Source organism: Oncorhynchus nerka, linkage group LG22, assembly GCF_034236695.1.
Source record: "Oncorhynchus nerka isolate Pitt River linkage group LG22, Oner_Uvic_2.0, whole genome shotgun sequence".
NCBI classification, from domain to species: domain Eukaryota; kingdom Metazoa; phylum Chordata; class Actinopteri; order Salmoniformes; family Salmonidae; genus Oncorhynchus; species Oncorhynchus nerka.
This window is the reverse complement of record NC_088417.1, coordinates 25,133,831-25,151,946: the sequence shown is the minus strand read 5'-3', so window position 1 is coordinate 25,151,946 and position 18,116 is coordinate 25,133,831. Positions and strand designations below refer to the sequence as shown.

The window sequence follows — 18,116 nt, the reverse complement described above, 5'->3', positions numbered from 1 at the left end:
GGATACGTTTTTTTCACCGAGTTCAAAATAGTCGAATACAGAAATATGGATGCCAACGGATACGTTTTATTTACAAAGAAAACATAAACCCATTATGATTCAATGGTGGCCGTGTAATAATACATGTTTGGATAAAAAAAACTACAACTATTAATCAGCCTAATGCAAATCACATTGGTAATTTATTTTTTTGTGGGGTTGGGGCTTACCCGATATTTCAATGGCCTTACCCAACTTTGTACTATTGATGACCTGTATATTTATGGCTTTTAATCCGATTTTTCAAGCCAATATTACACATTCAGAATCCGACAACCTGAAAACATTTATTTGAATAGCGATGCTTCATTTGGTCCACTAGATGGTGCCATTTATAGCATACACTCAGTGCGATCTGTCTCAGTACGTGTGCTTCAAGTTTTCTATTAGCCGTATGTAAGGGATACATACGTATGTTATATATGCACGGGATACGTCTGGTATACACCTTGTCCTGCGAAATGCGTACCTGCAGGTTCCTCATCGACAATGCAACACCAATAAGAACTATTAAAGGATAAGAATACGAACATAAAGTAAATGGCTCCATATAATACAATAAACATTTTAGGTGTCTCTCTTGTCGAGATGTGTGTTTTGTCCTATAATTCATGTTTTTTATATTTAATCCCAGCCCCCTTCCGCACAGGAGGCCTTTTGTTTTCTGTTTTCCGTCATTGTAAATAAGAATTTGTTTTTAACTGATAGTTAAATCAAGGTTAAATAAGAAAATAAAATAAAGATGAGTGCTCTCCTCAGCGCCGCCATCAGTGTTTGTCTGCCTGTCTTTCAGTCTTTCTGTCACTCTGTGTAAGTAGGATAGTAGATAGCACATAGCACACATATTAGTGCATAAGAACACATTCTGGAATCTATACTGTAAATACTGTAATATATGTATGTACTGTAATAGTCTATTTTTGTTGTTTAGACCTATTTTGCATTCATTGATTAATCAGGCTATTCACTTGTTTTTCAATTCTTTTTTTTCTGAAGAGCACATATAAACAGCCGATGTGCAAAATACATACAGTTTGTACATATGACCATATATTCATCATGATCACCTGAACTCTGTGCCTTGAATAAATATTTCACTAGGGATATTAACATTATTTTACCCAAGGTAGGTTATGCCAGGTGTGGTACTAAACCAAAGCACCACCACCCCCCTCTTCAATACTTCTAATGCGTCTTTGATCCCAGTTTTTGGAAAAAGGCAGCTCCCTGCCGACTGCTCCCTCCTACCACGCAGAACAAACGCTATATTCATCTCTGTGCTACAGCTTGCGAAACTCCCTCCAGGAACTTCTGGGTACTTTTCCCCACTGCTCGAGCGACTGAATACAATGTCATTCATGCCAGCGGGCGAAAACAGGCGAAGTGGTGCCTGGTCAGTTCACCCGATAATGTTGAGAATATGCAGTGTTTTTTGCGCATGGAGTGTACTGTTTTTGACAGAAGTCTGCGGGCAGTCACAACGGAGGTACCTCTTCACTTTTTTTAATCTTTTTTTTTTACAATTGATTATTTTTGGTTTTGCGTTGGGCTATTTGTTAGAATTAACACGTGTGTACTGTAGCCTACAAAGCCTTATCATGAGGTGCCAATGATCCGTTAGCCTACGGCACAATGAATGAATGAACGGCATCAATGATGTTAAATTGTTCATAACTGAGGAGTTGTTATTTTGGTGGAATCTGCAGTCTGCGCTGTAGGCATGAGGACGCACATTGGCGCATTGCCGAGACAACCCAAGAATGAACACCAACCATTAACGCCTAGGCTTCTGCTCCTTTCCAGATTCCATGATAGCATAGGCTATATATTTGTATTAGAATGAGAAGTGTCTAAAATATTTTGCTCAATGTTTCCAGACCAACGTTTACATGCGGAGGGAATATAACGGGGGGTTCTGGGGTCATTGGGAGCCCGGGGTATCCAGGGGTGTACCCCCCAAATACCAAATGTGTTTGGAGAATCACGGTGAGTCAAACATACTTGTACCCTACTGTAAATACATGATTCATGTCTAACAGTTAACAGCACCCATATCAGAGAACTGAAATGACGCAATGTTTCTGCAATAAAGTACAATGAGATACTAATTCACTAACCCTAACTGTGTAGGTCTAATTCGTAGTCTGATATTTGGCCACTGGCCACACAGCACCCCTCAGGCACTTTGAGCTGCCTGCTTGGCATTTGTATTAACACGCAGCATGGTCACATGGCTGCAACGAATTAAAGGTAAATCAGAGGAATATGTGTTTCCTCTTATATGAGTTGTCACATACAGTGCATTTGGAAACTATTCAGACCCATTGAGTTTTTCACATTATGTTACGTTACAGCCTTATTCTAAAATGGATTAACTTGCCCCCCCCCCCCCCCCCAATCAATCTACACATGATACCCCATAATGACAGAGCAAAAACAGGTTTTTAGAAATGTTTGAAAATGTATTAAAAAAAAAAAAATGATATCTCATTTACATAAGTATTCAGATCCTTTACTTAGTACTTTGTTGAAGCACCTTTGGCATCGATTACAGCCTCAAGTCTTCTTGGGTATGATACTACAAGCTTGGCACACCTGTATTTAAGGAGTTTCTCCCATTCTTCCCTGCAGATCCTGTCAAGCTCTGTCAGGTTGGATGGGGAGTGTTGCTGCACAGCTATTTTCAGGTCAGAGATGTTCGGATCGGGTTCAAGTACGGGCTCTGGCTGGGCCACTCAAGGACATTCAGAAACTTGTCCCGAGCCACTCATGCGGTGCATTGGCTGTGTGCTTATGGTCATTGTCCTGTTAGAAGGTGAACTGTCACCCCAGTCTAAGGTCTTGAGCTCTCTGGAGCACATTTTCATCAAGGATCTCTCTGTACTTTGTTTCCGTTCATCTTTGCCTCAATCTTGACTAATCTCCCAGTCTCTGCCGCTGAAAAACATCCACACAGCATGATGCTTCCACCACCATACTTCACCATAGGGATGGTTCCAGGTTTCCTCCAGACGTGACGCTTCACATTCAGGCCAAAGAGTTCAATCTTGGTTTCATCAGACCAGGGAATCTTTTTTCTCATGGTCTGAGAGACTTTAGGTGCCTTTTGGCAAACTCCAAGTGGGCTGTCATGTGTCTTTTACTGAGGAGTGGCTTCAGTCTGGCCATTCTACCATAAAGGCCTAATTGGTGGAGTGCTGCAGAGATGGTTTTCCTTCTGGAAGGTTCTCCCATCTCCATAGAGGAACTCTAGTGCTCTGAGTGACCATCGGGTTCTTGGTCACCTCCCTGACCAAGGCCCTTCTCCCCCAATTGCTCAGTTTGGCTGGGCGGCCAGCTATAGGAAGAGTCTTGGTGATTCCAAACTTCTTCCATTTAAGAATGATGGAGGCCACTGTGTACTTGGGGGCCTTCAATGCTGCAGAAATGTTTTGGTTCCTTTCCCCAGATCTGTGCCTCGACACATGCCTAGCCTTGGAGCTCTACCGACAATTTCTTTGACCTTAAGGCTTGGTTTTTGCTCTGACATGCACTGTCAACTGTGGGACCTTATATAGACAAGTGTGTGCCTTTCCAAAACATGTCCAATCAATTGAATTTACCACAGGTGGACTTCTCAAGGATGGTCAATGGAAACAGGATGCAGCTGAGCTCAATTTTGAGTCTCATAGCAGAGTGTCTGAATAGTTTTTATACATTTGCAAAAAAATCTAAAAACCTGTTTTCGCTTTGTCATTATGGCATATTGTGTTTTTATTGCTGAGTTTTTATTTAATTTAATTCATTTTAGAACAAAGCTGTAACGTAACAAAATGTGGAAAAAGTCAAGGGGTATGAATACTTTCCGAAAGCACTGTATACCCCTTATGTGATTCAATAGATTGTAATGTATATTGTATTGGATTGAATGTTGTTCCCAGGTCCCTGAGGGTAAAGTGGTGGTCCTGTCCTTCCGCTTCATTGACCTGGAGAGTGACAACCTGTGCCGCTATGACTACGTGGATGTTTACAGTGGCCATGTGAGTGGCCAGAGGCTGGGCCGCTTCTGTGGGACTTTCAGGCCAGGCGCCCTGGTCTCCACAGGCAACAAGATGCTCATTCAGATGGTGTCTGATGCCAACACAGCTGGGAGTGGCTTCCTGGCAGTGTACTCTGCTGCCCAGCCGCATGAGAGAGGTAAGCAGAATAGAATATAGAAGAGGAATAGAAGAATAATGTAGTAGTTAAGGGTTATGTTTAACTTGCCTAGTTAAATAAAGGTTAAATAAAATAAAAATAAAATAAACGTGCCTTGCTCAATGGCACAGTGGCAGGAGACGGGATCTAGGATCCTACTAGATTTTTTTCTGTTGGATTAGTTACCTGCCGGTTGCAGGCTTGCCTCTCTAACCTCTAGGCTGTGTAGTGAAAACTGCAGTCATCTGTATCCAGCCTATACCCAAGCATGTTCAACAGAGCATTAGGGACTGAGCCCTAGCCGTGACTCTGCTCGGACTCCACATCGTAAAGACCTCAGATATGTGTGTGCGTGTTGAGTGCTACGGTTCACATTTTAACCAGCTAATTAACTAGCCTCTTAACCGCTAGCTGCCCCAGCAAGGTCGTTGCACCGTGTCACTGTAATAATACTAATACCCAGATGATGAGATCTGAGAGGTCAATTATTTACATCTGAGACTAAAGGGCAGTTCTAGCGAAATAAATCACTCCCAACGGATAGCAGGTCAAGGGAAAGTTTGACTTCTGCTTGGTAAGATAAAGTACCAGTGCTCTTTCAGTTTAGACCTCTTGGGCAGTTAAGACGAAACCTGTTGACTTAAAGCTTCCTCGAGGAGGAGGTGAAGCTCTACACATTTAACAGCATGACAAGGATTTTGTCACGGCTCATTTTCCAGATGGAGAGCTCTAGGGTCAGACGGGTCAGCGCTAAGCCGCCCCTTCCTTTTCTGACCCGGTGACGTTACTTCTCCCCGAATGAGTTTGTGGAATTTTGGGGGGGGCTGAGTGCCTCCCTGAATACCTTCTCTCTGTCTCCGTACCTCTACAGTAGCTGACAGCTGGAATCCCTCTTGGTCTGTCAGCTTAGATTGACTGGTGTTTTCCCTGTTTCTGGGTGTGGTTGGTTGAAACTGAAAAGCACCACACAGCACTCCTCCATTTGTTCAATGTCTATTTTAGTCAAATTGGGCAAATTGGGCTTGTCCGTCTGCCAGTCATGAGGCTGGGAGCTCGGCTGTAGTGGAACTAACTGCTATAGCGACTAACTACATGTTACAGGAGATCCAGCCATAGTTTTTAAAGATCCACAGATCCCTTGCCAGTCCAAGCAGCTTGTGTGGTTGGCTGATGTGATCTCTCAGATGTGTGATGGTATGCCTGGCATATAGACTCCCTTTTAACTGCACGTTGCAGCATGGGACCAAGGCAGAGGAACAGACCGATGTCTTCTTCATTTACTCATAACCACAAGGGATGCATAAGACAAGAGCCTACTTATCCGAAAATGTTTGTTCCATTATGGGATTATGTCATGCGCGTGCACAACGTTCCATCCTTTAACATTCAGAAGGAAGCGATATATCTTGCACATAAACACAGAGTCGCAGGATGATGCCCAGTGGTGCGTCAAATGAATAGCATGTGAAGCAGTACTATGTGGGCAGTATAACTAAACGTTGTAGTTTGACTTTGCACCCACCAGGGGATCAGTACTGTGGCGGTCGTCTGGTTAAACCCTCCGGGTCCTTTAAGACCCCTAACTGGCCCGAGAAAGACTACCCCGCAGGGGTCACCTGCTCATGGCACATAGTGGCTCCTAAGAACCAGGTGAGTGTTCGTCTACAGCCTGAGGTTCTTACTTTACTCACAGTTCAACTTGACACAATTGACAGTGATTGAGATCGCCTAAGATGTCCATTTTCACATAATTGCTTTGTGGTTTGCTCTTGGTTAGTGTTGCACAATGAAATGCAACTTCAGAATGTGGGCTGAAAGTAATTTGTTCAGTGTAACGTGTTCTTTGTAACCTGTGTTCTATGTAACCTGTGTTCTATGTAACCTGTGTTCTATGTAACCTGTGTTATGTGTGACCTGTCCACCAACACAGATTATTGAGGTGAAGTTTGAGAAGTTCGATGTGGAAAGAGACAACTACTGTCGATATGACTATGTGGCCATTTTCAACGGGGCAGAGATCAACGATGCCAAGAGGATCGGGAAGTACTGTGGCGATAGCCCTCCAGAGTACGTCACACACCTGTTTCTACTCTGCATTCATCTAGCTAATGTACCGCTTCGCTTATGACCTTGATCATAAACCTACTAATGCAAGATTAACTGTTTTACCTAAGCACAAGATATCCATGAGCATATGCAATATATCAACTACTTACCAGGTAAGCTAACATTCTATCTCTATATATCGATCTCCCTCTTCTCTCTCTCTCTCTCTCTCTCTTCAGTCCAGTATTCTCTGAAGGTAACCAGCTCCTGATCCAGTTCCTCTCAGACCTCAGTTTAACAGCAGACGGGTTCATCGGCCACTACAAGTTTAGACCCAAGAAGTTCCCCACCCCCACGGTACCAGCGACCACCACCACCCCAGCAGCTACCACCAGACCCATACGTAGGTAGCTCCTTTTTCTATGTTTCATCCAAACAGGACATATGTGTAACTCTTTGCTTGTCTTGACACATCTCTTCAGTCTTGTTGTTACAATGTTAAGTGCTTTTTGCACAATATGAATGCAATTCATCATCATCATCTCCAGGCCACATGGGTGTTTGGTCCATTTGATCTGCTACTAGGAGTTGGGGATTTAGAGACAGATTAGATTGCCTGGTCCCAGTGGTCTTTGCTGATGCCAACATGTGGTGTAGCTGCTGTAGCTCCATCCCTCCCACTAGGAGAGTGGCTTACAGGCATTTTCATTAGCCTGGTTCCAGATCAGATCTACCATGGTAGTGGCTGTTGACCCGAAGATGAAAGGCAATGAAGCAGACACCAAGGCTGAATGGCTGTTAATCTTGTCCCTAGCCGGCTCTATCTGGGGACGAGGTTAGATGCCAGTCAAAACATCAGTCCCCTCTAACTTATCACTTATCACTTCCATGTATTCTTTTCTAGGTTTTTTTTGTCTTTTTAAATCTGTGATTTCTCTACTATGACAGAGTTAAGGGGAAGGGAAGCAGGTAGTCACTCCAAAGAGACACCTTGTTCCTTCTTACTCAGACAAACTAATATGCCGAACCTCCTAAAGGCACCCATGCATGGTTGTTTGAGGACACCAAATCTCTCTGGCAAGGCACACACACACAACCCCCCCCCCCCCCCCCCCCGTCATGATGTCATCTGAATGTCATCAGGATCCTTTGATGACTGCCTCTACTAAGAATAACATTTGGACATTGATTGGACTGTATTTTGTAGTCTCAGCTTTTCCCTATACCACTACCCTAGCAGTCTTTTTTAATAACTTGATGTTCCTAGACAGGCTTCCCACAGTCACTGACACTTAAAGAAAGATACATTAAATGTTTTATTTTACCCTCTTTTTCGATCTTGTCTCATCTGTGCAACTTCCCAACGAGCTCGGGAGGTGAAGGTCGAGTCATGTGTCCTCCGAAACATGAGCCTCCTAACCGCGCTTCTTAACTCCCTCCCGCTTAGCCCGGAAGCCAGCCGCACCAATGTGTCGGAGGAAACACCGTTCAACTGGCGACCGGGGTCAGCCTGCAGGCACCCGGCCCGCCATAAGAAGTCGCTAGAGCGCGATGAGCCAAGTAAAGCCCCCCGGCCAAACCATTCCCTAACCCGGACGACGCTGGGCCAATTGTGTGCCAGCCTATGGGGACTCCCGATCATGGCTGGTTGTGATACAGTCCGGGATCGAGCCCAGGTCTGTAGGGACGCCTAAATACGTTCCAATTGACTAAAAAGGTCTGTAGACTGTTTTGCTGCTCTCAAAGATGATCTTTTAATAAAACATTGATGAAATGCCACTGATTAGGCTACTGTGCACCTTCGCTGGCAAAATTGATGCCATAACCAACATAACCACAAAGATTAGTTTATCTCCAGTTACTCTGACTGAAATTGGCAGTTTGGTGCTCGTTTTTAAGGACACATCTCAAATAGTTTCACCACTCCCATCTCAGTGCAAGCAAGCTGATGTTAGACAGGTAAATGACCAACCCCTGCATGCGTTAGACACTTGCCCCTCCTTACCGCCAGACGTAAGTAGAACCCTATACCTTAAGCATGATGTGAATTGTAGGATTCTAAGTTGCCCACAGTTTTCAATGGGAAATGTTCATACTAATTCATTGGCCTACGATTGATTTCAATTCATTCCCTGAATTGACTCAATGTGAAACAAAATCAACCCAAACCCTACTTGCTAGCATCCCTTGAATGTTGAAGAAGAATGTGAACTAAGTAACTATATTTTTCTTTTCTCTGTGTCTCCCCAGCCCTGAAGTACTCTTTAGCTCTGTGCCAGCAGAAATGCAAAAGAAGTGGAACCGTTGAGAGCAACTACTGTACCAGTGACTTTGGTAAGAGAGATACTATTCCCCTACAGCTAATGCTACATATATTACTATGGCTGACCTGCCTAAAGCTGTCACTACTGCCGTCACAGATACTAAGCTACAGCAACAAACAACAACAGGTCAACAGTGTGTGTGTGTGTGTGTGTGTGTGTCAGTCAGGGGGGTGGGGTGGGAGAAAATTGTCCAACACTTACCCCAGCATCAACCCAGTCCATATGAGCCGTCCCTCTCTCAACAAACCCATGTTGTCGTGATACACTATCTGCGTGGTTTCAGCGCTTCTGAAAAGCGTCCTTGAGGTTTTTCTGACAGGGCAGCCCAGTGAATTTGTGTATGGGACTGACACAGTTCTCTTCGTCTCATAGAGGTAACACACATGCTAGAGAAGAGCCTAACTCTAGGTAAACTGCTGCTAAATGAAGGTGTTGATTCAGCCAACGTACTCCATGGCCTTAGTTTGCCACCACAGTATTTAGACTAGCTCTGTGATGTTTTTCTCCGAGTAGATGTTGATGGAATGAGGCAGGTATTTTAATAATTGCTTTTCCTAAGGGATGTTAGGTCAAATGTACATGGAAAATGAAGACCAGTCTGTGAAGACCAGTAATTTGGTGTTAGTGTCAAAATGTCTTGTATAATACAGTGGCAAACAGTCTGCAGTCTTATCAAGCCAAGGGTGTTGCATCACAAGTTTTAATGACTAGGCCTGACACAAAAGGACCTAACAGAAGACCCGGCCTTTCCTTCCTGTTTACACATTGATCTGATCATCTTATTCAAAGCTATTCAACCAGTACATTTTGCAAGCCGAGCATCAGAGTATTTGTATAGAAAGATATCCGATCTCGATCATACAATATTTGGTCAAGGCAATTACAGAGCTTACAGGCTGTTGAACGTTATACACTACCATTTCATAATGATGACACAGTTGTCAGACTTCCAATCTAAGTAGATGTTGTTGAGAGCTTGTTGTTGAGTCATCTAAACTCCCCCATGTTTCTGTGACAGTGATAACAGGAACTGTCATCACGGCAGTGGTGCGAGGAGGCAGCATGTACGCCACCATCTCCATCATCAACGTCTACAAAGAAGGCAACCTGGCCATCCAGCAGGCCGGCAAGACCATGAGCACCAAGATCATCGTGCTCTGCAAGAAGTGTCCATCCATCAGACGAGGTGAGTAGTAGTACGGTGGACCACTGCCAAAGGACTCTGGGGCTCACTCTCCACTAGCCTGGTCCCAGATCTGTTGTCTCCTTCTATAGCCTGGTCCCAGATCTGTTGTCTGTTTCGATGGCCTGGTCCCAGATCCGTTTGTGCTCTTGCCAACTCCAACTCAAGACAATGTGGTTTGGCATGACAATGAGTGACAAGGAGTTGGCATGATAGCAAAAACAGACTGGCACTCAGGCTAACTCTCCCCTGGATATAGTAATCCGTTTCTCTTGCTTAAGTTTCAGACATTCAGCGTGACACGATAGCACAGGTTTTAGTCCATGATTGTACTATTGAACCATGTTTTTATTTCAGTTCAAATTCTATGATTGAGTAATACTGACACAGTTTCAAGTGTGGCACTGAGTAAGCACTTGTGACAGCGGCATGTTCCAAATGTACAAGATACATGGTTCGACATACTACTTGGTTTATGGCTCTGAGTTTGCCTCCATTGCGGTAACCTATCTTCAAGCTCACCCGAAGGAGCTTGACGAAGGTCTGAGGTAAGCGGCAAAACTCACTGTGCAATAAGATCTATACCTTCCCCCTCAGCCGCTGATCCATACTGTGAATATGTACAAACATACTATACAGTACTCTATACGTCTATAGATGTACAGTTGAAGACGAAAATGTACATACACCTTAGCCAAATATACTTTATACTTATACTTTATACTTTATACTTTTATTTCTTTAATCACATTCCCAGTGGGTCAGAAGTTTACATACACTCAATTAGTATTTGGTAGCATTGCCTTTAAATTGTTTAACTTGGGTCAAACGTTTCGGGTAGCCTTCCACAAGCTGGGTGAATTTTGTCCCATTCCTCCTGACAGAGCTGGTGTAACTGAGTCAGGTTTGTAGGCCTCCTTGCACGCACATGCTTTTTCAGTTCTGCCCACATATTTTATATAGGACTGAGGTCAGGGCTTTGTGATGGCCACTCCAATACCTTGACTTGTTGTCCTTAAGCCATTTTCCCACAACTTTGCAAGTATGCTTGGGGTCATTGTCCATTTGGAAGACCCATTTGCGACCAAGCTTTAACTTCACGATTGATGTCTTGAGATGTTGCTTCAATATATCCACATAATTGTCCTCCCTCATGATGCCATCTATTTTGTGAAGTGCACCAGTCCCTCCTGCAGCAAAGCAGCCCCACAACATGATGCTGCCACCCCCGTGCTTCACTGTTGGGATGGTGATCTTCGGCTTGCAAGCCTCCCCCTTTTCCTCCAAACATAACGATGGTCATTATGGACAAACAGTTCTATTTTTATTTCATCAGACCAGAGGACATTTCTCCAAAAAGTACGATCTTTGTCCCCATGTGCAGTTGCAAACCGTAGTATGGATTTTTTATGGAGGTTTTGGAGCAGTGGCTTGTTCCTTGCTGAGCAGTCGATATAGGACTCGTTTTTACTGTGGATATAGATACTTTTGTACCTGTTTCCTCCAGCATCTTCACAAGGTCCTTTGCTGTTGTTCTGGAATTGATTTTCACCTTTCGCACCAAAGTACGTTCATCTCTAGGAGACAGAACGCATCTCCTTCCTGAGGGTTATGACGGCTGCATGGTCCCATGGTGTTTATACTTGCGTACTATTGTTTGTACAGATGAACGTGGGGCCTTCAGGCGTTTGGAAATTGCTCCCAAGGATGAGGCAGACTTGTGGACGTCTACAATTTCTTTTCTGAGGTCTTGGTTGATTTCTTTTGATTTTCCCATGATGTGAAGCAAAGAGGCAGTGAGTTTGAAGGTAGGCCTTGAAATACATCCACAGGTACACCCCCAATTGGCTCAAATTATGTCAATTAGCCTATCAGAAGCTTCTAAAGCCATGACACCATTTTCTGGAATTTTCCAAGCTGTTTAAAGGCACAGTCAACTTAGTGTATGTAAACTTCTGACCCACTGGAATTGTGATACAGTGAATTATAAGTGAAATAAGCTGTCTGTTAACAATTGTTGGAAAAATTACTTGTGTCATGCACAGAGTAGATGTCCTAACTGACTTGCCTAAACTATAGTTTGTTAACAAGAAATGTGTGGAGTGGTTGAAAAATGAGTTTTAATGACTCCAACCTAAGTGTATGTAAACTTCCGACTTCAACTGTAGCTATAAACATATATGGAACCCAGAGGAGAGTTGACGCTGATGTGCTACCTTCCTGAATGTCTCTGCCGTTCCGCCACTGCATTCAGGCTCTTTCTGTGTGATCTCACTAGGCCTCAACTACATCTTCATGGGCTCAGCGGACGAGGATGGGAAGGGGAAGATCGCCCCGCATCACTTCGTCATGGCCTTCAAGGCTAAGAACCAGAGGGGACTCAACGTACTGAAGAACAAACGCTGCTGAGATCAGCTACGTGCTGCCTGAGTCTCCACCCAACCACCATGCCCCACCCACAAAAGGGTGTGGCTGTTCTTGTTAGTCTCTGCCCAGCCTTCCCTGGCTCCGCCCATCATTATCTATCATCCTTCACCACAGGACTAGTCTACAGAGCTCAGGCTGTTACTGCCTGGAGGTGTCTGGCTGTCTCTTTCCTTTGTTTTGTTTTTCTATGCTGTTTTTTCTCTTTCCTCTGAACTGGACCTGTTTTGAGTGCAATGTGAAGAATGAGTGTGATAATTGAAGAGAGGGAGGAGAGGAAGAGAGACCGATAGTAGGGGGGGGGGGACTCACCTGGGTCACGTTCAGTTAGAACAAAACAGGAGAAAATGTTTTGAAACTAAATACTACCTAAATATGTCCAATGAGAGTGCTCATGTACCTTTTCTGTTTCAAAAACATTTTCTCACGTTTCAAGCCCACTGAACACAACCCTGGTGTCATGAGTGTTGGCTTGGATCAAACATCAGACAGGAAGGAGTTTGTTAGAGGAAGTACATAATTGAGGACGGGGTGTTATAGTTTTATGGACAGTGTTTACAAACTGCTCTTTATTTCCTATGTTCACATTGAATGGACAAGATTTGGGAGGTATTTTATGTGGTGTCGATAAGTGCAATAGTTGAATATATAGCATTCCTTTTGAAATGATTTGTTTTCATGCTAGTATTACGTTTAGTACTGTCACTTATTAGCCAAAGCTTTTCACAATGAATGGATTCAACAAAGCACTCCTTATCATCATGTCAGCTTGGTTTGTAATGTATGTAATAAAAAGACATATGAAATGAATTACAATATAAAGTATTTTCATATGATTCAATTGGTAAATGTTATTTATATTTTATTGTTTTCATCTGACCAAATAAAAAACAGAAAATGAAGTTTATTTTAACGAGGTGGTTCTTCATATGGAGTGTCATCATTCATTAATTTACAGCCCAGCAGTGCGTTGTAATATGTCACGTTAACAGTGCATATAAGGGCCTCCCGAGTGGTGCAGCGGTCTAAGGCGCTACATAGAGGTGTCGCTACATCCGGGTTCGATCCCGTTTCCTCCGACACATTGGTGTGGCTGGCTTCCGGGTTAAGCGAGCAGTGTGTCAAGAAAGCAGTGCGGCTTGGCAGGGTCGCATGGCTCTCGACCTTCGCCTCCCCCGAGTCCATACGGGAGTTGCAGTGATGGGACAAGACTGGAACTACCAATTGGGGAGAAAAGGGGATAAAAAACAAACAACTAAACAGTGCATATAAGAACATAAATAACAACATATATATCTGGCCTACATAGAGTATGTGGTAACTATGGCCAGGTGTGAAGGCAGCTGTTAGTAGGGCAGTCATGAACGCTCCACTGAGCACTGGGAATGGTCAGGTGTGTTTTGACCAGGGAAGTGCTGGCTCTGAACAGTGAGTAACATTCACAGATATTCCACAATTAAAACCAACTGTCTCCGTTCTCGTGCCAGCTGAACATGTGATGCAACTCAATATTTATCGTTTCTCTCTGCCAAGACAAAAAGTCACAGCCAGTCTGTATTTTCCATTACATTTTATTAAGTCCATTGTTGAAAACAATGACAACTTTAGAAAACAAGTAGGATGACTGAATATTATTACATAAGGGATCTGGGTGAATCTGGAGACTTTGGTGCAGAATATATATATATATATTTCCAGTGGAGTTCCAGGTTTAAATGTCTCTCTGTGACTGGACACAAGGTCATTTCTGAGCATGCTAGGGTCAGAGATAGGACCCCCTGGGGGAAGAGGCTAACAGAGGCGGTTGGGGTTGATGTTGGGGTTGAGGCCAGTCTTAGCTGGCCGGTTGAGGTTGGGTGTAGGTTGAGACCAGATCAGTTCTAGCTCCAAGGGTAGAACATGGTTGGGTTGAGGTTCAGATCAGGTCAGTCTTAGCTCCGGGGGTAGAACATGGTTGGGTTGAGGTTCAGATCAGGTCAGTCTTAGCTCCGGGGGTAGAACATGGTTGGGTTGAGGTTCAGATCAGGTCAGTCTTAGCTCCGGGGGTAGAACATGGTTGGGTTGAGGTTCAGATCAGGTCAGTCTTAGCTCCGGGGGTAGAACATGGTTGGGTTGAGGTTCAGATCAGGTCAGTCTTAGCTCCGGGGGTAGAACATGGCGTACTTGGAGGTTCTGAATCCCAGCAGGTCTCTCATCTCGTTGCGGAACTTGGAGAGGTCCTGCCGCAGGTCGTTGAGGTTCTCTACGGTGGCCTGGTCGGTGCTCTGCATCTTCTGCCTGGTGGACGTCAGGTAGCGATGGACAAGACAACACATGATCTTCTGGTAGTTCTCATCACGCTTCCGCTTCAGATTCCTCCACTCCTGGATGGATGGGACAACAACAACATGGGAGGTTAGGACTGGAGACTGAACCCAGTGTCTACTTATCTGGATATCATGGGAGGATAAGATGAGAAACGGTCAGTACATTTAAAGTATACAGAGGTATCACTTCTTGATTGGATAGTGTCCCGTCTCTCTTACCTTGAGGCTGTTCTGTCTCTTGACCTTCCCCGTGGAGGTGTGGGAGCAGATCCATTTACTCATACTGGTCAGAAGGTAACACACCGTCTTGGGGGAGGGTAGGATGTTGAAGGGCGGCGGCAGGGTACACTTGTCGTCAAAGTAGCTCAGCCACAGCTTGGCGCGTGCAAACTTCCACTCCTTATCCTCGTGGTTCTAGGGGATTCGGGGGGTTTAGAGGGAAATGGAATGAAATGGGAGATTTAGGAAATCACTGAGAAAATAGGGGAACGTGTTTATCGATAGAGAAATGTTAAGAAATCACTACCATCTGTTAGACTGAAGTGTTCTTGGAGTGGATTTGTGTTTTTCATTCAGAATGATGATTGTTGAGCTGATGACGGGTAAATGTAATTTATGAAGCATTAAAGTTGATTAATTGATGTGAATTATACGGCTGATCTTTGCCTAAACTCCAAACACTGAATAAAAAAAAGTACTCCAAATGAACACTTAGACCAATCAAGTCCTATTGTTTTTGTTGTTGTTGTAACTTGATGGACAATCTGTGACTTGCAGTCACTTCAGGCCGGGTTACTGACAACTGCTGATGCAAATCAGGCTTTATAAATAAATTGGACTGATTTAAATGGTTAATTGATTGATCGCTTGATTGACTTACAGCGATCTGCCTGAAGCTCTTGTGGAGCATGGCGACCAGCAGCTTGGTGAGAACGATGACCACCACGATGTTGTACGTGCCCACAATGAGGGCTCCCACAAATGACCTCAGCTCCTCCGTGTAGTTGATCCGGGTCACGAAGAGAGCCACGTGGGCCAGAGAAAAGATGTACCAGAACAGTGCGTAGCACGTTCCCATGAACCTTTCAACAGGAAATTCAGAGGTTAAAGGTCAGAACACGAAGTAACAGGTACAGTACCCATGAATCGGTCAACAGGAAGGTTAAAGGTCAGAACAGGGAGTAACAGGTACAGTACCCAATAATCTGTCAACAGGGAGGTTAAAGGTCAGAACAGGGAGTAACAGGTACAGTACCCAATAATCTGTCAACAGGGAGGTCATGGAAAATATAATGACATATACAGAAGAACATTGAAATATTGGATCTCTATGGGTCAGAGGTTAACAGTCAAAACTGGTACCCATGAACCTGTGAAACAGGGAAAGGGGAGAGAGAGAAAATTTAGGTAGACTGTACGTACGTGTGGAAGGCGTCGTTGCTCTGCTGCTGACAGAAGATGCCCTCACAGTCTTTGGCGGGACTCTTGGCCGGGTCCTTCTGATCCTTCCCGTAGAGCTGCGTCAGACCGATGGTGAAAGAGATGAGCACCAGCAGAAACAGACCCAGGAACTTACCAAACTCCTGCAGCATCTGGCCAACGGAGATCTGGGAACACAAGAGCACTCTGGCATGAGCTAAATTACCATCTTCTGACCGAGAGGTAACTACTACCTGAGCTTGTCCAATAATAAAACAAAATAGTTCATTTTCCATTGCAAAATATTTTTGTTACAGTGTGCGACTCCTGATGAACACAACCCTGGACCAAAAATGACTAGCTAAGAACACAACCAACCACCCAGGTCAAACAAGTCCAGGGATAGTAGTGTGTACTTATGCCTAGTAAAAAGAGCTACATTGGAAAGCAAACCCCTTTCATTAGGATGTCTATCTTTAGAGTGAGCAAATAAACATGGTCAAATAGTTATTCTCTGTACCACCTACTGAAGAGAACTGTTCTGTTAAAAACAACCTTGACAAGCAGATACCCTAGCGAGTTGAGGTAGCACACAGATAAACATTGACCAAGCTGAAGGACATTGAAACTGTTCTGAGAGCGGGGTTTAAGTCTCTATATATAGCCCTGAGAGCATGGCTGGTGGTTTTTATTTATCCAGACATGTAGCTCCCTGGCCCAGGTCTAACCATCCCAAACACCCCTGTCCCACATACACACAGATGGTCCATTGTGAGAGAGACCTCAGTCAGAAGACTCACTCCCTAACCAAGAGCCAACAGGAGTCGAGAGGGACGACCACAAGGTGCAACTCGCCAGGTTGTTGCGGGACAGAGAGAGAAAGAGAGAGAGAGCAGCTCAGTATGATTCATTATCTTGTCACATGTGAATCTCCCCAGTGGTTCCCCTATCATCTGGTGCGGCGGGTCCCTCTACTTCCTCCGTCCCTCTTAGAAGATGGCTGATTTAGTTGCTGTGGAAGTTCCCTGGTCTCAGCATGATCTGCATGGCTGTCAGCTGGCCTCTAACCTACTGTACAAACAGAGCAGGAATGTAGGGGGTCAGGAGCTCTTAACGCAGACTAGGGGGTACTGACGCAGGAGGGGAGGGGTGGATACACACACCTTTAAAACACACCTACACACACACACCGACCCTGAAATGTCATCAGAGTTAGACACCTACACACACAACCCAGTTAGACTTTGGCCCTGAGGGACCTCACTCTGACAAAGGGATGATTCATCTGTACCGTTCCAACTAGCTTTCTCTCTCACACCCACCCACACACACACACACACACACACACACACACACACACACACACACACACACACACACACACACACACACTTTCCACCCAGGAGGGCCTCTGTGTGGGGTACTTCCTCTATAGAAGAGTGAGTTGGCCTCTCTGGGTAGGATGGAGTAACCTGGCATAACCAGGCAAGTATTCATTACTCCTAACCACACTATAACCACACTACACCGTCAGTCTGCAGTGGGACTACTGTCTCAGTGCTTTTGTTTGTGTGTGTGTGAGAGAGAGAGATAGTGAAAGAGAGAGACAAAGTATTTGTTCATACAGAATGTGTGCTCATATGTTAATGTAAGTGGTTGTTCGTGTGGCATGTGTGTACACGTATGTAAATGTGTGTCAGACAATCATTGAGGGGTGTGTCTGCCATGTGAGCATGTGTGTGGAGGTGCACACAGCCAGATAATAACTTTTCCATTCGCCCATGCCAGACAGTGATGTCACAGTTCCAGCTTGAGTGCATGTAGATAGATAGATAGATAGATAGATAGATAGATAGATAGATAGATTCCACAGTGTGCCATCACAGCAGCAAGATTTGTGACCTGTTGCCACGAGAAAAGGGCAACCAGTGAAGAACACACACCATTGTAAATACAACCCATATTTATGCTTATTAATTTTATCTTGTGTCCTTTACCATTTGTACATTGTTAAAACACTGTATATATATAATATGACATTTGTAATGTCTTTATTGTTTTGAAACTTCTGTATGTGTAATGTTTACTGTTAATTTGTATTGTTTATTTCACTTTATATATTCACTTTATATATTATCTACCTCACTTGCTTTGGCAATGTTAACACATGTTTCCCATGCCAATAAAGCCCTTGAATTG

At 44.2% G+C, this 18,116-nt stretch overlaps 2 protein-coding genes across 2 annotated transcripts in view; one reads left to right on the top strand and one right to left on the bottom strand.

Moving 5' to 3' along the window:
• Window positions 1-1,364: 1,364 nt before the first annotated feature.
• LOC115105033 (procollagen C-endopeptidase enhancer 2-like) lies at window positions 1,365-13,099 on the top strand. Its single transcript, XM_029626563.2, has 9 exons — window positions 1,365-1,525; window positions 1,917-2,025; window positions 3,960-4,215; window positions 5,741-5,865; window positions 6,146-6,282; window positions 6,501-6,664; window positions 8,512-8,595; window positions 9,604-9,771; window positions 12,047-13,099. The coding sequence occupies exons 1-9, from the start codon at window positions 1,389-1,391 to the stop codon at window positions 12,175-12,177; spliced, it is 1,311 nt and encodes a 436-aa protein (XP_029482423.1). The 5' UTR covers window positions 1,365-1,388; the 3' UTR covers window positions 12,178-13,099.
• A 648-nt stretch (window positions 13,100-13,747) lies between these two features.
• Window positions 13,748-18,116, bottom strand: part of trpc1 (transient receptor potential cation channel, subfamily C, member 1) — a 59,353-nt gene continuing 54,984 nt past the window's right edge. The window contains exons 10-13 of the mRNA XM_029626562.2: window positions 15,921-16,105; window positions 15,379-15,580; window positions 14,718-14,912; window positions 13,748-14,555 (exon numbers count right to left, since the gene is read on the bottom strand). Coding sequence (XP_029482422.2) covers window positions 14,328-14,555; window positions 14,718-14,912; window positions 15,379-15,580; window positions 15,921-16,105 — 810 coding nt within the window. The 3' untranslated portion in view covers window positions 13,748-14,327. The remainder of the gene's footprint in view (window positions 14,556-14,717; window positions 14,913-15,378; window positions 15,581-15,920; window positions 16,106-18,116) is intronic.